The 23,797-nt window shown below is 30.2% G+C and overlaps 2 protein-coding genes across 3 annotated transcripts in view; both read left to right on the top strand.

Moving 5' to 3' along the window:
* The window catches only part of Epg5 (ectopic P-granules autophagy protein 5), a 123,087-nt gene that overhangs the window by 91,123 nt on the left and 8,167 nt on the right, over positions 1-23,797 (top strand). Inside the window, exons 30-40 of the mRNA XM_067284658.1 lie at positions 1,991-2,117; positions 2,970-3,173; positions 3,250-3,378; positions 4,231-4,312; positions 5,595-5,737; positions 6,457-6,646; positions 13,907-14,074; positions 18,130-18,299; positions 21,195-21,377; positions 21,724-21,887; positions 21,983-22,188. Coding sequence (XP_067140759.1) covers positions 1,991-2,117; positions 2,970-3,173; positions 3,250-3,378; positions 4,231-4,312; positions 5,595-5,737; positions 6,457-6,646; positions 13,907-14,074; positions 18,130-18,299; positions 21,195-21,377; positions 21,724-21,887; positions 21,983-22,188 — 1,766 coding nt within the window. The remainder of the gene's footprint in view (positions 1-1,990; positions 2,118-2,969; positions 3,174-3,249; positions 3,379-4,230; positions 4,313-5,594; positions 5,738-6,456; positions 6,647-13,906; positions 14,075-18,129; positions 18,300-21,194; positions 21,378-21,723; positions 21,888-21,982; positions 22,189-23,797) is intronic.
* The window catches only part of LOC136987026 (patched domain-containing protein 3-like), a 223,403-nt gene continuing 222,902 nt past the window's right edge, over positions 23,297-23,797 (top strand). For both annotated transcript variants that reach the window (XM_067284660.1, XM_067284659.1), the window contains exon 1: positions 23,297-23,307. The gene's annotated coding sequence lies outside the window, so the exon portion shown is untranslated. The remainder of the gene's footprint in view (positions 23,308-23,797) is intronic.

Raw genomic sequence — 23,797 nt, 5'->3', positions numbered from 1 at the left:
GAATGGTGCAGCATAGTCAGTGAAAATTTACAGACAGAAAACTTAGGTTATCTGTCTGTAAATTTCGATAAGGCGGACTTTTTTCGCATTCAAAAAGCGTATTACACTACGAATCTCACACTTGGTGGAATCTTTAATTTTGCCACACTATAAACAGTAAACGAGCATTGTGGTTTGCTGTTAGCATTAGACTGGTGCAAAAAATGAAAATTGTCCATGATGTAGTGGTGGGGGGAGAACTGTGCGGCTCGTCAGATCAAAACGTTCTTTTCCTTTAGAATGACCCTGGTATAAGACATAAAAATAACTATCTAATTATGTCCAAAAGTCAGTTTGACTTGGCGATTTAGCATTATGACAGTTTATGCTTTTAAACAATATAGAAGCATTTATTTTAAAATGTATGAACTCGTATTCAATTTATTTCCTTAATAAGCTTAAGGTGTTTCTATGTGTTTACAAGCTTGTTTTATAAAGTCAATAAGCATGAATTTATTGTAGATTTAAACTATTAAATATGGAACAATGGTTTATTTAATCATATATTTTTTATATTGAAATTTTTTAATATTTTAAAAAGTATAAGTGCAACAAAAATTAAACCATTTAACTTTTACAGTGGGCTTATCTTTAAACATCTTTCTGAGTTATTGATTTATTATGGGTTGAAATATCAAGAAAACAAATAATCATGTGGTGACTGTGATTTTCTGTGCCTATTAGTTTTTTTTACTGTAATTTTCACCAGATTGACTTATTTAGCTATGCTTAATATGATATGCTACATTCTATCTATCTGACTAAAAATTTTAGTTGAAAACATTTTTCCACATATCACAGGCTCTCAAAAAACCCACTGTGTAAATTGCTACCTTATGCTCAATCGTGTGTAAGGTGGCAATTTTCTCCTCTGATATTAAAAGTTTTCAACTCTGACATCTGCTATTAGTTACATAGGCTTCTCAAAATTGCCACAATAGGAAATCATGATGTCATGAGTGTTTGTCAGTTATGCACAACATTGTGACGTGGGGGTCGACAAGTGGCTATGACCTCAAACTCCATACCCTTCGATGATTTAAATGTTTTTGTAGCTTTATTTTGTGCCCAAAAAATACAGAAGAATTATTTTCTTATCCTTCTGAGAAACATTGCCCTACCGTCATTTGTTTCCAGCTGGATTTGTTTTCCATAGACTACACTATTGAAAAGTTTGAAGCATTCCCTAGGCAAATCCACTCAAAGGCATTGTTCTATAAACTAAACAAGTGTGTGCCAAATTTCAAGGTCATACAATCACAGGATTTTTCAGAACTGTCAAATTGAAGGAAGAATAATTATGCTGAACATAATTGCCAATTTTAAAAAATCGATGGAAAATTGTCACCCAACACACACTTCTTTGCTAAACAGAAGCTGCGTGTCATTGTGGGTTAAAATATCTGTCAAATAATATTTGTGATTCATGTACTTTGGTTATCTTAAATTTTTGACTTTTCTTAAAATGTAAATCAAAAATTTTTTCCTGTTAAAATTCTTGTATTTTAAGAGATTTGCAAACAAAACATTTGCATTTATATTTTTAACTCTAATTTTTGTATGTAATTCACATGAGATTAAAGGGAATAAATTACAAATGTGTACATTTAAAGTAAATAGCATTGAAAATGTCTTAACTATGAAAAATGAATTTCAAAGAGAAATTTGTATTTTCCTTGCTTGTGAAAGCAATGAATTTCCATTGATTTAGCTTATGACTTTTATGTACAGATTAAGAATCCACTCATTTTTTATTTCAGTAATATTGTTGCAAATGAAATAGCTTCAGTTAAAAATATAAAAGATTATAATTCTTCCCATCTAAGAAGAGACATTGGTTAAGATATAATCTAAAATTTGAATTAACAATATTTTTTTTAGATACTAACTGATGTGACCGTTTTTATCTTATAATAAATTAATCCGACAAAAACTTTTTATTTGAAATTAGAAAAATACGGGATCGGGAAATAGGACAGTATTTGTTTTATTATTTTATGAAGTTTGTTGACGAAGAAATAAAAGAATTTTTACCAATTAAGGATTTCGTAATAGAACAATTAGAATTTCTTGGAATGGTAAGTCAATGAAGTTGTTGTTACATATAATAATTTTTGATACATTAATTAATGTTATATGTTTTGGTTTCAATTAGAATACATTTTTCTAAATAACAATAACATGTTTGATGATACTTTCCTGATATTGTAGTTCTTGAAGATGCATTTAGTTTATTTTCTGTTTAACTTTAAAATGCTGCCTGACTAGTTGAGTTAATTTTTAGTCAAGGTGCAAGAATTTCGTATGATTTAATACACATCATCTGTGTTCCTAAACCATTTCCTCAAAAGTGTTTGGCTTGCTTATATTTTATTAAAGTTTTTAGTAGATTGAATGCCAAATACTGATTAATTTTCTCAATAACAGTGATTTATATAGTGGTGTATGCCATTGTAACTGTGGAATCTTTATTATACTAAGAGAGGTAGTAATGTTAATTTTAACCAATAATATAGTAGAACCTGAATACCTGAAGTAATGTGAACCGATGCTACTTGTATAACTAAACTCAGATAAAAATGGACTTCCAGGGCCATTTTGGATTAAAACTTACAGTTCTATCAAATGAATCTTTTATAGCTAAGTCTTTTTATACTTTAGTGAATTTAATTGTATTATATATAAGAACATTTGTTAAAAACTCTTGTTAATATTAATCTGATAAGGTCATTATAGTTACATTTATTGCAGTTATTGTATTGTGCATTATTGTAGATATATTTTATATGAATAATTTGTTTCATATTGAAGTCAAAAGATAAAAAGTAACAGAAACAAATCATTTTATAATACAAAATATATTTGAAGCTTTTAGTATAAGTTTTATATATTGAATTTGTATGTAAAAGCTTGGTTATCTTTTATTTTAGGTGTATATCAAAGGAGTGGGAAGTCAACAAATGGAACTGTTAGAATCAATATCCCACAATTCATATATATTGGATTTTGTATCAGTGGCAGACTTGTTCGATCCATCCATCAATGAACCCGAGGATTACATTAGAATGTTCGAGTTTTTAGTTAATTGCATTGATCGCATTCCTAATTCCATACTTTGTATTCTTCTAAATAAGGTGAAATTATTAACATTTTTTTTTTTAAAGAGAAAGTTATGAGACTTAAAAGTTAATCAAAATCATTTTTAAATAGTTTGATATTTCTCGATGGCTGAGTGAGAAAAAACAAAGTTCGAACATAAATCAAATTATACACAATGTCGGAAGAGCGTTATGCAAATTGGGAGTTGAAATAAATGACGATAAACAGCAAGCATTTGATGTAAGTAAATCAACGATTTGGAAAATAATTCTGGTTATTTATACATTTTAGAAATGTTGAAATGAAAAAATTTCATTAAAATTCAGTAAGATTTTTATTTAAAATAATCATGAGATGCCAAATTAAACATAATATTTACACGACAATAAAAACTTAGCTTTATAAATATGGAATTTTAGATTTACAAGTTTATTTTTAAAGTATGCATCATAAAGTAGTCTGAAATCTAATAATTAACACGAGAAAAATTTAAATGAATTTTTAAAGACAATTCCATTTATCAATTGTTATTTAATTAATAGTAAAGGATTTTTTAAATAATAATTTCCATTTTGTATAATTTTAATGTTTAGAATGGATTAAAAGTAAATGAGATCCTACTAAAAAATATGGAAATTGTTTTATTACAGTGGATCTTTATTTATTTCTGATAGTTTGCTACTTAATGTTTAGAACAAAAGTTTAAAGTTAATATTTGAAAGCATTTTTGATGCAATACTAATTCTTATATTTTGTATATTTTGTGTTTAATTTTGTCATAAATAATCATTTTGCAATTGGTTTGACATTTAGTAATTCTTGAAATTATTTTCACTGTTGCTCTCTAATGAAACAATGTGTTTTGCAGTATAAAAAAAAAATGCTTTTAATTTTTATTACTGTATTATGTCAACACTGAGTTTTCAAAAAAGAATTTGACACAAATAAATTTGCATTAAATTTATTTGTATTTTTTTTTTTCTAGATCTCTTACAGTATAATAATCCATTAATATAAAACTATTATTATTATTGTTGAAAAATCATAATTAATAGATAAATTACTATTCGTATAATGATTTTTTTTTTTCAGATTTATCTAAAAGATTTACAAATCCTTTTATTTTACCATTTTCCTACTTATTATGGAGAAATATTACAACTACTTCTAATGGGTAAGTGTGCATGATGATCTTTTTGTTTTAGATTTCATTTCTCATTTCTTTCAAGTACAAAATTTGGTTACGCTGTAATAAAGAATCTGTTAATTTGTTGATGGGAGAATGTTGACATGTCTGCTTTGAATCCCTCAGTTAATTTGTTGAATAATTTTTTTAAGTTGAAATATTTTATATTAGAAATTTGAAAAGCACATTGTTTTGATTGCTAAAATAGAATGTTTTGGCTTTGAATGAGATTCTAATATTACTTGGAATCCTTTATGACTGTCTTGTAAAAGATTTTGATAATTTTTGAATAAATATAAGTTGTCTAAAAGATGATCTCTGGCCAAGTTGTGATGAGGTTAACTCAATGCAAGTATTATATTAAAAAAAGTCCTTATACTATAAAAAAATAACGTTTTACATGTTAGTTTTGAAATAGGAAGAATTGATTTGATATAAGGAAATTAAAAATGAATAATTCATAAATTTTAAAAATTTACTTATATAGCTACTTTTGTGCTAGAATCCATCGTGCATTGGATATAATTAGTACAGACTTGCTTATATTTTACCTACTTATGTAGTGGTAAAACTGTAGATTTTTATGTACTTCATAAATGTTATAAAGAATGATTATTCTGTTATATTCCTGCTATATAACTATGCTCATATATTAGATAAAAAAATAAATATAAAAACAACAGGTCAAATTGACCTAGAGGCTAAAAAGAGAAAAATGTATAAATAGAATATTTTGTAACAAATATTTTTTAAATATCTAGAAAAGCTAGTTAGTTGTTAAGATCCAAACTTCTGTACTGACTGTTTATCTGAGATATATTACTTTTTTAAAATGGTTTTATTATATCTTACTTTATATTACATACAAATTTGAACCTTCTGACATTTTGTCATTTTTCATCAACACCATCTGGAAATTATATGCCACTCTAGAGAAACTCTGTGATACTGATGAGGATTGTTGAATTGAAATGCATTTACACAATAAAGACATTAAAGAATAACTAAATAAAAATTAATTAACTTCTCTTCAGTCTCTCTTCCTTTTTTGTATTTAATGGTTTTATCTCTAATAAACAACATTTAGTATCCAAACTTCTTTACCAACTAACTACCTTTTTAGATATTTACATAACAACTAACTGAAGTTTTTTAAAAAGTTTTTAAGTATATCCCATTACTTTTTAGCATTTTAATAACATATTTTAATTTAAAGAAGAAAATATCTTTTGTAAAATCCATTACATATTTTATTGTTAATTGTTTTCAGGCACCGACAAATTTCTACTGCATAAAAATGTTTGGTTAATGTTTTTGAATTCTGTGGGATATCCTTTAGAGTCATTAGATGTGGAGATTGATAACAAGTTGATAGTAAATTACATCTCTAAATCGTGTTTACAGCTGCCTGACGTAAGTATTTTAAAATTTAAATGCAAAGATTAATAATCCAGTATGCTGTAAAATTTGGGTTAAGCTGTATTTTAAAACCAAAATTTAAATTCTATTTGTGTGTGACTTAAAGTTATATACAGATATAATTTAAATTATGCACGCAGAACAAAGTTTTATTACAGCAGAACTCCAATTATCCAGGGTAACTCAAACTGATGAAACATATGGCAGCCGCTATTTTTAATTAAAAATTGCAAATTTAAAAATGCTACCGTATAAATTAAATCTTTTATACCTCTTTTTATATTTTAGTGGATTTAATAATTTTTATCATTACACAGCTTAATAGGCCTATGTACTGTACAATAGCATTAAGAACAAAAAATGTGTATTATTGTAGTTACATTTTAATGTGAATAGTTTCTCACATTGGAATTAATAATAAAAGGTAACAGTAACACCTATTATAAAATTATTTGTTTAATACATGTTGTTTAAAGTTTCTTTTATATGAACTACAGTAAGAAATGTAGTATATTCACTTACAGGTTAGCCTTGGATAATTGGGAGGTTCTACCATAATCTAGTATTTTAATATTTTTCTTTGGAGCATATGCAGTTTTCATCGAAAATGATATTATTTAATTGAGTGTATATACATTTATTGTGTAAATAAAATATATCGAAGATAACTGGAATATTTTTGTTGAAATGAAGTTTTCTTTATTTGAATATAGGTATCTGAAACTTTGAGATTAATTACAAATCATTTTAAGAAAAAACTTGGTGAAATTAGCAACTTGTTCGACAAATATAAGTATTACTTGCCTGCTGTTTATAATTTACTTACAATGCTTGGCCACAGTCTTATCTATCTGAGAATTTCTTCGATTTTTTTTGATCCTCATGTGAACATTAATGAAAATGGTAAGCTTATTATTAATTTGAAAACTTTTATCAAAATTTACACTTTTATGTTTTTTTTTCCTTTTATAGATTGCTTTATTTAACTCTAAATAACAATTATCAAGCTTCAAAATTATGTGTTGCTCATTTTTGTTGACGTTATTATTATTCAGTATGTATTGATCTAAAAAAAATCAGGGAATTTGTGGGAGGAGCTAAATTAAATTTTTTTTTTAAATTGCCATCACATATATGTACTGTACAGTAGTTCTGCTATATTGGTGTATTTGTCTATTTCTCGGTCTGATTCGTAGATCGTCATCAGGAGTTTTGTTTTAATTGACAGAACAACAAATTAAAACATATATAAAACTATTTTTGGTTTTCAAATTGTTTATAAATTTACAATTAAACATAAAATAAATATATTAAATATATACATAAATAATTGTAACAGTAATTTCTTAATGTTTTAAAAAATAATAATTTATTTAATTAGTTATATTTTGAAAAGTCAAAAAATAAAAATGTTGATATTATTACAATTTTAGTCTCTGTAATCCAAATGTTGAGGTGTTCTGATCACATGAAACTTACAAGAATGACTGGAAAAATTTCGATGAACTTATGACGAATAAAAATTATCTTAGCAATCTGAAAGTTTGGATTCAAGCAAATACAAATCTGATAAATTTATTTCAAATGTGTTTATATTGAATGTGCATACTAGTAATGTTGGGAAAGGAAGAGAATAAACATTCAAATACAAGTCAAACAAAAATATGTTGGCCATCTCTTGATTAATAGCATCATTTTAATTTAAAGATAGGAAAATACAAAACAAAAAATTACAAAAATTATTTTGTGATGAACTGTAATGCAATAAAAGTACGAATGCTCTCATAAATTATGAAAAAAATAAATTTTTAAATGAATCACAGATGACAAGAAACTTTGGATACCTTCAGCATTAACAGAAAATACCTAGACACTACTAAAAATAAAATGTTTCTATTTATAATTTTAATATGTTATACAATATCAATATTCATTAAGTGTAAATTCATAAAACAAATGGCACCTGGAAAAGCAGTAAGCTGCAATATTACATAAGTAATTGTAAACTTTCTTGCATCAGATAGCTACAATGCTAAAAATTTAGCAAATTAACAGTTTCTGATAGCATTGATCCAGGATGATTAAAATTGTAGTAGCTTCTGATCTCATGTTCCTCTGCAAAATTATGAAAAAAAAACTGGTAAGCATCATTTACAGAATTGGTGATTGAATAGAATGCAACCACTAGTAAACAAGTTACTAAAGTGAAACTTGTTGTAGTCAAGTTTCTGCAAATATATCCAAGTTTATCAGATAAAATAATAGTGCAATATGATGGCATGAGAATGCTATGATTATGAGCCAACACTTTCAAGGTAAGAAAAGACTTTATTAACTAAACCTCAAATGAAAAATTGAAAGAAAAGGAAGGCCAAAAGTGGGAATAACAACAATGGAACAGAATTGTTTACAGCAATAAAGCGAAGTTTGAGATAGGAAGCAACAAAAGCAAGTTATCCAAAGAAAGTGTAAATTCTTTTTGAATGTTTTAATCATACGATGAAATTTCCGTTAAGCATTATGGTATTATGGAGTTGCATGACTACTCGAGATTTTGGCACACTGCACTTATCAATACAACTGCACTGTCACAGCATTCCCTAAAGGGGAGGCCAAGAAAAAGTGGCTTTCCTGTGCACAACACCTTACAAGCTTCAGTCCTCTGAAGAACCTCATATGGGCAGGGCATAGCACACCAGGAACACTTACCAAACTTTCACTCTAGGTCCTGGTGAAATAATGCACTACACTTAGAAATGGTGCAAGATTGTCAGATATATCCATACACACCTTTCTTGTTTTTTCACATTCTTGACACCTTTTACTCAATCTGTTTCTCTTTCAAACACTCTTCCACTTGCTCAGCCCATCTTCTTCTCACTCTTTCACACACTTTCCTTTCCTCCACATTTCCCACATACAACTTCTTGCACGTGTCATATTTTGACATCTGCGTTGCTTTGGCCTTGTAGAGAGAATATCTTTGATGAACTTGCTCAATTGCATTCTCTTTCATACTACACTGCACAACACATCCTTGTTACTCACCAGATCTCTCCTTGTCACACTACATATACACCTCAGATATCTCATCTCAGCTGCAATCACTCTGCTCTTATGCCTCATGACCATACAACAGAGTTGGGAAGATCACACACTTGTACACAGCCATACTTGCCTTCGGAAACATATTCTTACAAATTGCCCTGTAAACTTGACCACTTTTATACAAGCATTTACTTGTTTTCCAATCTCCCTGTCTATTTTGCCATTCCTCTAAAAGGTGCTTCCCAAGTAAACAAACTCCCTTTTGTCAGCTGTATCTTGCACTCACTCATTTTTTCATCTCTTTTAAACACTAAAACTTTCGTTTTCTCTTCATTTATTCTCAGTTCTCATTCAACTTCAACATAAAATGCTGCAGTTTAGTAGAACAATATCATCAGCATATAATAAGCAATTGAACATTTCACCACCCACTTTCACACTTATTTGTTCTTTCAACTGCCTGCACATTTGTCCGAGTACATGTTTAATAACTAGGGAGACATCAGACAACCTTGTCACAGGCCCATAGTCACATTGAATTGTAAAGTACTTAATTTTAGTATCTTAGGAAACCGACTATAATTATGGTCGGTGAAACTTCCGTTAACCTAACGGGTACTTTACGCGGATTTGAGATTAGTTTGTCAGGCCTGGGCTTTTAAGCATGCACCAAAAGATTAGTAATAATAACGATAAATACCAAGTCAAATCAAAAGTTCAAATATATTTAATTAATAACTAGAACGTACTACGTACAAATATCAATAATTCCAAACAAAATTTATTAACAAAAATCAACAAGTCAACCCGACAATAAACTTGGCTACTTAGCTTAACTTAATAGTAATTCCCCTTTGAATTTCGACAAATCAAATACTTAGAAACTATGAACAAAATCTCTTACTAATTAAACGTCTATCCGTCACCTCACTATACGAAGAAAACTATTTCCTCAATCCTTTCGATATCGTCAAATCGTCAATCGAACTCCTCTTTAACACCTTGGATCATCCAATTATCAATCTGGACTTCTATCAGAAAATACTTCGCTTTCGAATTAACCTCTCTCTCAAAGTCGCCTCGATTTGGAATTCACCTCGGTTTGGAACTCACCTCTCCTTCTTCGGTTAATGTACGGGTTTTATACTGTGAGGTGACGTCACACTTGAGCTGGGTTACTCCTCTTATTTACATACTTAGTTGCTAACATTAACTTTCTTTTCTGGCAGCTTTAAGTTTCTGACAAAGCTTATAAACCGTTTACAAAATATTTATCATAATTTTCTGGGATGTTTAAGACGGTTTATCAAGTATTTCTCTACTAGTAATTGTGGGGACTCCCCCTCCATTTTTTTTCTGCGGACTGTTACTTCCGCTGGGCAGCGCAAGATGTTTCCTATGGCGCTTATTTCTTTGTGAGTTGTTTTATCTTCATTTTTCATTACTAACAAGAGAGTGGTGGGGAACCTTCGTCCTAAATAAACATAAACCTCAAACAAAAGATAATAAAACGGAAATAATAATAAAATAAAAATAACGTTCGGACTCAGTTCCTTACAGAACCACTTTTGACATTTCATCAGCCACTCTAATACATGCTCTGCTGTTCTTATACAATGCTTTTATTGCCTCAAGCAGGTTCCCACTCACCCCATACTCATAGAGAACATCCCACAAGTATTCTCTTTTCACTTGGTCATATGTTTTCTCCAAATCCACAAATGCTGCAAAAACTCTGTTGAAAATTACTTCGGTGCGAACAAATCATTTGCAATCCAAAGATTTGATCCATATAACTCTTTCCTGTCACAAACCCACACTGGGCATTCCAGATGTTTGCCCTAGCAATTCTCATCATCCTCTCCACTAGAATTCATGCAAATATCTTTTCTTGCATGCTTAGCAGACTTATACCCCTATAATTCTTACATTTTATATTGTCACCTTTCGTTTTATACATAGCAACAATAATCATCTCTCTCCAATCATTCAGCACTCACCCTTTCTTCCAGCATTGGCATAAAAGGTTTGTCAGACATACTGACAACACATCATCACCATATTTTAACATTTCAGCATATACTCCATCCACACCTGCAGCTTTTTTCCATTTTTAACTTGTCAATTGCTCTTCTCACCTTTTGTACACTGATCTCTTCACATCCACGATTGTTCTCATTCACAGGCATCCTAACCTCACGCTTAGACATTTTGTCATTAACATCTGCACATCCTAAAAGCTCACTGAAATACTCTCCCTCCCCTTTCCAATACATTCTCATTCCTCCACAATAGATCATCATTTTTATCTTTCAAACTTGTACCTACATATGCATCAATACCTTTCATTTTCCTCGTATACTGCCAGAAAGCTTTCTGGTCATCCTTAAGTGCCACTTCCAGTTTCTCTGCTGTATCGTCCTCGACACAATCTTTGCTCTTTTCACAATTTTCTTCCATTCACAGTTACACTCTCTGTACTCATAATTATTCCCACCATTTAAATATTTTAGGTAGCTGTTTTCTTTCTCTTTATTGCTTTAGCAACTTCTTTGTTCCACCATGCAATGCCTCTCACTTTTATACCCATCTTAACAGTACCATACACTTCTCTTGCACACACTTCCACAAATTTTTACAACATCCCAGAGATTCTCAGGATTTTGTCTAACATACACATCCAGCTCATTTAGCTTAGCAGATACACTTTCTCTATATTGTAATTTCTCTCCTTTACATACTCCTTCACACATTGTAAAATTTTCTTTTCATTGTTTTGTCTTTATATCACCAGCCATTCAGCAATCCTTTCATCTTTCACAATCCATTTCAACCTTTCATCATATATCACAAAGTCAATCATACTCTTTTGCTGCAGTGTTCTGTTCTCTTAAGTATACATTGGATTGACTTGGTGGAAAGAACGTGTTGAATATGAACAAATTTCTTGCAGCAGCACAGTTCAATCAGGTGCTTACCATTTTCATTCACTCCATTAAAACCATACCTGCTAACATATGGCCATAAAAGTCCACTACACACACCTACACGTGCATTCATATCACTTAACAACACAATCCTTTCATTTGCTTTGCATTTGTTCAAGACATCCAGAATTCAGACATTCAGAATTTGTCCTTCTCTTCAAACACACTAGACTCAATTGGAACATACACATCAACACACAGTAACCTTGCACATCCTACTTTCATTCTCAACCAGACAATCCTGTGGTAAATGCACTCATAAGATTTAACACAATCTTTCAGATTGGACTGACATGGAGATTCACTCCATGTTCCAAATTCTGTTGTAGAAACATCAAAGGATACGCATAAAACACCCTCCCAATCATCCAAGCACTTTTTTTCATATCTGGAAAAACTGCAAAACTCAAATATAATTTTTCAGTAGGCTGGTGCAAGTTGCCAAAGTGCATAAACAGCAAGGGCATGGCTTGGAAATCACAACATTAATGGGTTGCGTTGCGTTGGCTATCTAGCAGTCTAGATCATTTGTTTTTATATTGGAAATCTGTGGGGGAAGATTTCACCATATTGGACTGGCTTATGTCAAAAAATTCAGGAAGTTTGGGATGAAATTACCGAAGATGAGTGTCGAGCTCTTATTAGAACAGTGTGTGTGAACATGTAAATACAGTAATACAGGCAAATGATGCTATAACCAGACACTAATTATTAGTGTTTAAAGTATTTTCTGTTAATGCTAGAAGTGTCTAAGAAAGCATAAATGACAAAAACTTCAAAGTATTTATTTCTTTAATCCATGGTCATCTGCACTTATTTTTTAGCATGAGTACATGCATAAGGTGGTAATTCTCTGCTTATTGTTCACATTGGTAATTACAATCAATGTAATCCTTTCCTTGAATTTTATGATTCTGAAAAATCCTATAATGTGTCTTCTCTGCATGTGTCAAATTTCAAAGTCATATGCTGTTAGTTTATGAAATTGTGTTTTGTTTATAGTACAATGTCCTTTAGATTTCTCCCATAGGGAGCTCTTCAAACTTTGCAATAATGTGGACTAATGATGGGAGTGCCGAGATGTTTCTCAGAAGAACCAGAAAATGATTTTTTCAGGCATAAAATAAAACCACGAAAACAAATAAATTTTTGAAGGTCATAGTGCTCCAGGCTCTCTTACAGACAAGTGTTCAAGTTCATAGCAAGTTGCAGAGTTTCCAGTCATTACATCATGCCTGTCTCCTGTAATAATTGTGAGAGACCTCCATGACATATTTTTGGTAACATCAGGTCACCAAAAATGTCAGAATGGAAAAATCACAGCTGTATGCATGCTATTGTGTGGTAATAAAGAAAAATTGTATACGATCACATCTGTAATGCAGTAATTAGTTGGAAATTTTGGATTTACATTGTAACACATTAAATGGGAAAAATTATAAAGTAATAGGGAATAGCCTTCCAGTTAATGTTTTCTCATAAAATATATGCTTTTCAGAACAGATTAAGTGGGAGATGCCTGTATAGTGTTGCAATTATAGACCTGTTGCATATTTAATAAATATGAGTAAAAATTTTATGGATTGAGAGTTGAGTGGTTTTGCCCATAATGTAATGCAAAAAGATCTGCTTTTTGCAATATATTACGGGCCACATAAATTGTACTTTGTTATCTATCCACACCTTTTTTACAAAGTAGCATTTATGCTTATCTTTAGCCAGTTACTATTGAATTGGTATCACAGATGAAAAGTCTATTTTTGTATAAAAATAGACTTATTTTTTATTTTTAAATATTTAATATTTGAGTTATTTGATCCCGTATATTCTGATTTTCAAATTCAAAGCACTAGGTGGAAAATATATATATTATCGCCAAACAATTGTCGGATATTATATTGGGCTATATTAATGCTACTATTAATACAGCCCAAGTTTAGCATTAATATTAAAAGATTGGGTTAAATGATGATTATATTTCAAAATATACAAACATAATTTGGTTGAAATTTGAAAGAATTACAGCAATTTGAGGTGTTCGGAAGATTCGAGATTCAGACACACAGTTATAAATTACATTCAAAACATTTTCAAAATAATAATAATAATTCATATCATACATTTACAGATGTTATTGTAAACTTATGGGAAGAACTGAATAATATATTTGAACCTTGGACTATGCCACATGGTAAAGTAATGCCTTGGAACAAAGAAAATCATCAAGAAGCTGATAAATTACTTCGAGCCTATACGATTACGCTGTCGTATTTTGATGACTGTTTATCTTACAATGGTAATTAATTTTCAAATTTTACTCAACTTCTTTAGATCATTAAGTAATATACTATATTTCCTCAATTTTAAGTTGCATCATTTGTACAAAATAGGATTTTAAGATCATTTTTATGGAAGGAAAATTTTTGAACAACAAAATTAAGTAACAAGAAGTTATAAAAACAATGCAAATGCTATAAAATACAAGGTCTGTCTGGAAAGTTTGTGAACTTTATGTGAAAGTTTGTGTTTGTACAAATAAATGCAAACAACTTTGCATTTACTTAGAAGCTACTTGGTTTTGTTGCTTTCAAAGTAAGCCCCTCCTCAGTCTACGTACTAAATTCAGCATTTCTGCCACATAAAGAACACTTTCCGGAATGCTTTTTTAGGGATGATGTGCAGCTCTACTAGTAAATTTTCCTTAATGGCATCAAGGGGTTTAAAACAGCAACATTTGAGAGCAGATTTTAATTTGGGAAACAAAAAGAAGCCTGCTGCGGTTTAATCCAGTGAATTTGGAGGTTGGAGAACAAATTGCATCGAGTTCTTGGCCAAAAACTCTTATTGGCACTATTGTATGGATGGGAGCATTGTCATGATGCAGTCCTTTCCAAGCAGTCGGACGTTTCATTGCCTCCAAATGGTATTCCTTATTTACTGTCTTCCCTTCTGAAAGAAATTCCTGTTGAATGACACCAGAATCAATCAAAACAGTGAGCAAAATGTTCACATTTGATTGAACTTGTCATGCCTGTTTGGGTTGCAGTAAAGATTTTCCCACCCAATGTGATGGCTGACATTTTGTTTCTACATTGTACCTATAGACCCATGTCTCATCCTCAGTGATGATGTTTTTCATCAAATTTTTCAGACCTAGCCCATTCTGGAACTCTTCACTAAATTGCACTTACAGAAAGAAAATCACAAAATGCAATCAACATGTGTTTACGCAAATGAACATAACATAATAATAAATGAAGATAGAACAAAAAAACTTGCTGGTAGAGAGCTGTGCAAACTGCATTCAGATTCAATTATTGATTGGTGTGTAATTTTAAAAGTTTGTGAACTTTCCGGACAGATCTCGTAGGTATTTTTGTAAGGAAATAGAGATGCTAAACTTGATTACTGATTCTTTGGACTAATCAACATTACTCAACAGCTTCATTACTGTAAAGTTTTAAGTGTTTTGTTGAATAAGAAGGTATTACATTGTTTCTTTAAACAGATTTTTATTTCCATGCTCTTCTGCATATAGAATAGTTATTCATTTTATATCATAATGTTGTCTGGAAGGTATTTTAAACATTGAAAAAGAGTTTAAATTACATGCTCGTTATCGGCGTAGCTCATTTATTTTGGGCTGCAGATACTTCACCGAACCAACTATAGGTTCGGTGTCGTATTTGCAGTCCAAAATAAATGAGCAAGCTTTGGGACCAGAAGTAGTCAGGATTTTGAATTTTCCAATTTTCTAGACATGGGCTAAATATATACTTAAAATATAAAATAAACAGCAGAAAGTTAAGAATGAAATTTTATTTAACAGATAAAAGTTAATACACTTTTAACCTGTCCTGTGTTATTCCCGACAATTCTCAGGGTCACGACCTCTGACCTCGAGCGTTTGACCCAATGCATCTCGTTACAGTATCAGTACATTTTTGGAACTTGATGTCACTAGTCGTTTTAATTTAAAAATTATAACTAACTTCCAAAATATATTAATAAACATAAAAATTATGTCTATTTTGTTTGTGAAAAATAATTTCAGACAATACAATAGCCATGATTATTTTTAAAAAATGTAAAATTTTTGTTAGGCTTAACATTGACAAAAATTCAACATGGCAGCCACACACAATGGAGAAAAATTTCAACATGGGATAGGTTAAAGCAGGGTCTATTTGATCATTGTAAAATATAGAATACCATGTATAGTGTAATATTTAGGATGAAAATTAAATGAAGGAAAGTAAAGAACTTAGTGAAACTTGTGTTTTGCAACATGTATTCCATGGAAATTAAAACAAAGTTGCTGTGCAGTAAAGTAAAGGTGTGTAACAGTCTACCAAATTCAAAACTAGCCTGTTTTTCTGCAATTCCAGATTTCTGGAAACTTGATAATTGGTTTGTTACAGTATAAGATGCCAGTAAGTCTAAGACACGCCTCTATTTTATCCATTTTTACTTGCCAACATAATGCATCTTAAAATTGAGGAAATATGTTATTTAATTTGCTGTGATTTTAAGGACTATGTAATATATTCAATCATTGGTTTGAAATCATTTAAAATTAATATTCTGTTACTCAGACAACATTTTGATTTTTATAAAATAATGAACAACATTGGAAAAGTTTTTGGCAAACAGTTATGAACACATCTTTGTCACAGTTGTGTTGTCTTAAAACAATGTATGAAGTGACCCCCTATGCTTCTGCACCACTTGACCGAAGGGTCAACATCTATTCAGCGATGATTACATCATGACAGAAGACAGCAACAGCAACTACAGCTGTTTTTGTTTAACGTCAGTGTTGTTGTTGCTAGGTCATGTGAGTGATTGGATTTGGGATGGAGGAGGTCTGAGAGATGGTGAGTCAGAAGTAAATTATTCAAATGCAAATTTAACAACTAATAACCTTTTATTTGAAAAGAAAAATGAATTACATGATATATACTTCATATTGTGTCGAAATAGTTGACCTATACATAATAGGTGGTTGCGAGAGAGAGAGTTTACATGATATTGCTGTGCATATACGTAAATACCTAAAGTTGGTTGATTCGCTAGTAGATGTTGTAACCTACCTGTCCTGGGAGTAGAGGTGAAATCTAGAATTGTCCTATTTGGAGGCAGTTAAGTATTCCATTTTGGTGAAGATGTTAATTCAAATAAGTCAATTTGACAACAAAGTTAATTTAATTAGGAGTCACAGTGCAAACACAATAGATTAGGTTAATCCATATTGAAATTTTTCTCCATTGCGTGTGGCCACCATGTTGAATTTTTGTTGATGTTAAGCCTAACAAAAAAATTTTAAAATAATTGTGGCTGTTGTATCATTAAAAATTATTTTTTTATTTTGCACAAACAAAATAAATATATTGAAGAATATAAAAACAAAACACATTATATTTCGAAAGTTTGTTTTAATATAAAAATTTTGACACACAGCGACATCTAGTATCAAAAACGTTCTGATGCAGAGAGAAATATATTTGGGGTCACCAAAGCAGGTCAAATGAGGTCAACACGAAAATATTTGGGAACAGTGAGGGACAGGTTATGGAGCTGGTGGAACCATCAGAGGAACGGACAGCGACTGCCTCAATGGGCCATTAATCGCTATATTAAAGTCGTTACCATATAGCCGGGAGGTCATAAGGTCACTTTCAGCATCGAGAACATATAAAATGAGACATTCTCAAGTAAAAGTTCATAATTAGACCAAAAATAATACAATTTTATCATTGATAAGTCTGGGTTCCCACACGACCTTAAATTCGTAAATAAATCTTTAAACTAGCAATAAAAATGATATTTGAAAAACCTAACTTTTGTTTTTAAACTAAAATTGTATAAACAAAATGTATAACAGAACTTAAGACTGATTATAACTTTATTGGTTATGCATGTGATTGATAGATATGTTAAAAATATAATGTAATAAAATGAACACCACAGAAAAATTCTCCATCATGAAGAGTTTGTGTATGGTGTTCATTTTATTACAAGTCATCTATTCCAACTATAAAAACATTAGGATTTTCCCATAGAAAAAGAATTTTCCAAAAAAATTCTTCGAATCTATTTCATTCTTCTTTTAGTGTGGTGGTCGAAATTTTAAAGTTGTCTATTTTGTATTTTTTAAAGCTTTTAAAAATCAATTTATTTTGCAATTTTGATTCTTAAAAGCTAACAACCTATGAATAAAGTAGAAAAAAGGTTGTAAAGATGAATTATTAAAAGTTTTTATTGAAAATCTAATATTTATTTTAAATTATATGAATAATTATCACTTTAAAGAACTGGAATGAAATTTATTATTAATAATAATGTTTTTAGATAATTTGCATAACCCAACCATTTTACCAATAATATGGAAGCATTACGTGGAAAAGTACAGCAAGGACCACGTTCAAAGTTACGTAAGGTGTGCGTATCAAGATGCTTTACTCTGCTTATCCTGGGAAAGATTTGTTCCGGAATTAGAAGATTTGCATAGAATAAATGAAGTAATTTTTTTTTTTTTTTTTATATTATGATATTTTGATGATAAAGGTCTTTTAGTTGTTGCCTACGTATTAGAATTCATTTATTTATGGCAAATTATTATAATAAGAGTAGCTTTGTTTTATTAAAAACATTGCCATCAATGAGAAAATGCTAATAATTGTTTCAAATTATTTTAAATTACTTATTTTTTAGATAAAATTAAATTTTGAAACAAATTGTAGTCAATGTTTTTAAATTTTTTCATAAACTTTTATAAAAAGATGTCAATCATTTTCTCAATAAAAATCTGTTCCAATTTAAAGCTATTTTTTCAGTAAATTTAATTTCATTTGAATTTGATGACGCATGGTTTTAAGAAACTAGTATCAGTTCAGAAATAGCAATTAATTCAGAAACTAATTCAAGGAAATAAAGTATTTATTTCCTTGAATTAGTACTTGGGTATCTGCTTGAATCAAAATCCCTGGAGCTTAATTTTTAATATTGATTAGTTTATCTACCAACTATATTACTGTAGTCAGTTTTTGTTTTTGACTAAAGGCTCCTTTTGTGATTTAGGTGGTCTGAAGTAACTATTTTTTATTGTTAAACTATAGTAGTAATAAAAAGTAATGATTGATTTTTTCAATAGCCTAACTAGTCACTATCTGAATTGCTCTCACACAGTTTATCATCCTGGTATTCTTGGTTCTTTTAGATTTCCAAGCATAGGCAGGCTGTTTTATTCTATTGATGGCTTGGGGCTGATGGTGCCTTTTGGGATGGAGATCACTTTGAATCTCACAGGCCTTGAAGGAATGCTTGATGAGGTCTTTGGGAATCGAATTCCACAACTTCTTAGCATTCGGAAGGAAGCTTGTTTCCGGTGGGAGTGTAAGACTTCTCATCTTGCAGCATTCACTCCCATCATTTACTGTATGTCACACTATCCATCATCATTCAATCACACTGCTCAAAACAGTGACTGTTAAGCCAATACACCAGGGTCCCAGCAAACATCTGCACTTTGTGAGGCTAGAACTACTCTAAAATCATGATTGTGTGAGTCTTCACCTTTGTGGAAGCCACAATATCTGGAAAGTTGTCATCAAAATTCTAATTGACTCTAGGCTTTATGCAGCCACTTGATAGTTTCTGATTCATCTTAACTATTTTTGAGGAGTTCAATTTCCCTTCATATTCGTCAGTTCCTTTAACTTCACAAACATCTTTGAAGACAATGCAAGATGGCAAAGAGGGAATTTTTTGTGGCCCATCATTTGGCACAGAACAGGAGATGACTTGCTCAAGCATTGTCATTTCTGATATGTTCATCCATCACTTCAAGGATGTGACTGGTTCATATTTCTCTTTTGTAATCAGAGATTACACTTTACAAACTTGATCATGAGCCAACTGATCTTTCTTGCCATGAAATTTTGGAACTGTGACTATCTTGAAATTGTTTGCAAATTTACTATTGAATATTTTTATAGCTTTCCTTATTACCATTTTCCTTGGAATGGAAAACCATTCATTATATGTCTCATCTATCTGGTTTTCTATTTAATCATCCATTTCTTCCTTTACAGGTGGAAGAAATTCCACCTCCTTGAGTTGCCAGATTTAAAAATGCATGCTCAATGCACCTTTGTAAATAACATCATTCTTGAATTCTTTTGGAATTGACTTCAAATTTTCTAGCAGCTGCCTATATTATTAATTTTTTGCAAAATCTACAGCTTCCAGTTTAAAACTGATTTTGAAAATAACAATAATATGGTGTGAAAAATGAATTATCAGATAAAACAATTACACTTATGCTAAATTCAAGTGCATTCACATCCGTGTGCAAAAATTTCTCTTCCCACCATCAAAATTAGTAATAATAAAAAAGGATTGCATTTATATAAGCCCCTTCATCCGTATCTTGGATCTGTGTCCTTATGCATTACCAGAGGAATTCGAAAATCGGGATTTAATTTTCCAAAACAACCACAGCTACCCTTACGCAGAATACTATGTAATGATGGACAAATTAACTACATTAGAGAAATCAGGTATATATGTAATTCCCTTACAACACCACAATAATGATGAAAAAGTGGGATTGCAAAGCTGAATATTAGAACATCAAGATGACATTTGTAAAAATAAAATTTCCACAGAACTATATGGAAGGGTTCTCAATCATTACATGCCTGTAGAATGAATCTTCCATTCTCTTAGTAGGATGTGAGGACCGCAACCGTTTTCATCTGGAAAACATTATTAATTGAGAAATTGGAACCATGTAATAGGCTTACTCTAGAGCTTCCAAAAATATGGGTTTCAGTATTTAATAATTTAAAAAATTATAAATCAAAGCTGCCAATAATTTTCAATTGTAATTTGACTGTTAATTAAATGTGTAAGTTTAATAGTACAGGTATACCTCACCTTATGTTGGTAATTTGTTCCAGGAGAGACGACTTAAGTCGAATTTACTTGTCACTAGGCTAAACCACAAATAACCATTCCCAGTTCTGTATTTTATCCATAAATGCATTTTTAGTAATATATGGTTAATAAGAATCTATTTTCAGCTTACAAATAAATTTTAGTTTTTAATATAGTACAGAAAAAAGTAATCTAAATTTACAAATACATGTACGTATAGTACATGTTTACAATTTGGCAATGTTTACAGTACAGTACATATGTTAATACTAAAATAAAAATGTGTAGTGATATCTTGTGCATATTTGTATTCATATATTGATTAGAAATTCAAAACATGCCATTAATATACACTATTTCCTTGTTCAGTGGTATCTTGTCATTCTAAATATTATTGAAAATGTTCATTTATAAATTCCTTTTTTCTCAATATGTTTTAGTTAAGTATAACAAAGACGTTTTATTTATTATTTCAGCTCATAGAAAGTAAAATTCCAGACAATATTACATTTGTCAGCAAAATTTTTGTAAAAATTTCCTGGATACAAGTAATAGAGAACTCTCTGAGAAATGTAACAGACAGTAGAGAAAATACTTGCATTTTACAAGAATTAAGCACATTAATCATGAAGCTAGCTTGGGAACCAGTAATTCAAGAAGTGAGTAATATAATTTATATATACATTCTTTATGCAAATTATGAATGGATTTTTAAAAGTTTTAACAGCATTATGTATTTAGTTAAAAAATCTTTAAGACAAAATTATAACAACTTTACTAAAATTGACAGTAATTGTATGTGAAAATTATGAAACGGGTCAATAATCTAATATTTATCGTCATCGAAAATTGTGCAAGGGAGAAAAAAATCAGAAAATACTAGTAAACTAATTTATCAAATTTAATAAAAATCAAACACAAATTTGAGACTGATGCATTTAATTCTTTTATAATAGTCATTATGTAGTTATTTTGATAAAAGTTTGGTGCTCAAACTATTTACAGAAAGGGAATCTGCTGGATATATTAAAATTCGCTAAATCCTGTCCCTGGTATTCTTTTGATGTTGTGACATTAGCAGAAGTCGTGGATATTTTTGTGAACAAGTGCAATCCGGATTGCATTTTGAAAGGAACACAAAATAACAGTACAGATCAAATATTGTTAAAGTAAGTTTGTTTTAAATAAATTTTTAATATCCCTACATAGGTGATAAACTATGTTATATTACCTACTACAGTAGTATTAATATTTTTACTTTTAGATTCTTGAGAGTTATGACATGCATGGAACCCAATGAAGAACTTGTTCATTACCAAACATTGTATCACAGACAGCTGTATGTAAGTACTTACATACGGTTAATAAAAATATGTTCGGAACAGCATCAACATCTCCTTCAAATTTCGTCAGTATTGCGCGATTGTTTACACAATCTAATACAACAGATTTACCATGCTGTCCATTATAGTAAGTGATTTTTGATATAATTTATATTTAATATTGAATTTGGTTGCCATCAAATAAATGGTGCCACTTAAAGTTTGAATTTTATGTTAATTCAATTCATTGTATGTTATATGACTATATTACATTAATAAAGGAAATAAATGATTGATGATAATAGGGTAAGTACTGGTACATATGCATAAATTTTGCAATATTTTCTCTGGATCTAAATCCAGAGAAAGTATTGCAAAATTTGTATGCATACATACTTCGATAAATGATTTTTATTATCTGAAAAGGTATTAAAATTTCAAACAACATTTATGTAAAATCTAAAGAATAAATAGTTTTATTTTCTTCAAATGCGTACACAAAACTGTGAATAAAAAAGTAAAATGTAATCTAACTAAAATTTGTTAATATAGTATAAGGCCATTAGTAACTGACTTTTATTTGGTGAGTCATTGAATCAATTAATTTGTGACACTGTTCTGTAGTTATTTCATTCCAAACTTGTGTTATAGTTTGCCTTAACTCAGCTTGAATTGAAAGTGACAGCATTTATATCTTCTTTCTCATAATTCTAATGAAAATTTGAGGAACATTAATTGATATGGATCCAAATATCAAAGCATGCTTGCTTGCTAAAGTGTACTGTGTCATTTTGCTTCTTATTGTAGAATTTATGCTGATAGTTTTTTCTTAACACTTCAAACAATTTTTGATAACATTTTCTTTAGCAACTGTAATTAATGTATGTAATTTACATGCATTTATTGAACAGATGTTTTACATTCATTTTATTATTATTCCTAAAAGAATACCGTGTAAGTGAATAATGAATTATAATTATTATATTTGATCGACACTATTTTCATGTATGTGATAACACCTGGAGATTGATTAATCATGTTAATCGAGGAATACCTGTATATTTACATAAAATATTGTAATGCCATAACCAGTAATTTCATCAGCATCACCAGCTATTAATGTATATTGCTGAGAGAAGTGAGTGTAGTTTGCCTCTAAGCTCTTGTTTCCTAAAAATATAATGTTTCTTCTTTTTCTGGGCTTTGAGAAAATGAGGAATAACTAACTACATTTTGAGCAGAATTTAGCGTAATGCCTTCAGTTATAGTTTTTGCTCTATAACAACTAGTGAATTGGAAATTATGGTGGTATGGATGACCTGAGTCATGAAGTCTCATATAAATACAATCTCTCTAATAAGGTGTACAGTACTACTGTATTGCTGAGTGAGTGCAAAACAAAAGCAACTTAAGCAACCTTCTGGATTTTTTGCTTCCAAATTAAAATAGCCTTCTTTACAACAATTGAAATTTCTTCCTCTCGCATATATCTTGCAGCAAGGACAATTATTTCAAAACTTCCATGAGCATCACATTGGCATGTTGGTTCAATTGCTTGCTGGCAATCATCAGTTCCACCAGATATACAAGTGCATACACATGCACAGACTATAATTTATATGTATTCCTATATATAAACATAATGAAAGTGTTTGTTTATAGAGAAAAAGGTGTTGTATTTGCAAATAACAGAAAATTTTATAATATTGCACAATGTATTTTTTTGGTTCATCTAGTTACTACTATATTGAAATGTT

The sequence above is a fragment of the Centruroides vittatus genome, unplaced genomic scaffold, assembly GCF_030686945.1.
Source record: "Centruroides vittatus isolate TY-2023 unplaced genomic scaffold, ASM3068694v2 scaffold_1444, whole genome shotgun sequence".
Taxonomy (NCBI): Eukaryota; Metazoa; Arthropoda; class Arachnida; order Scorpiones; family Buthidae; genus Centruroides; species Centruroides vittatus.
This window is presented reverse-complemented; position numbering and strand designations above follow the sequence as displayed.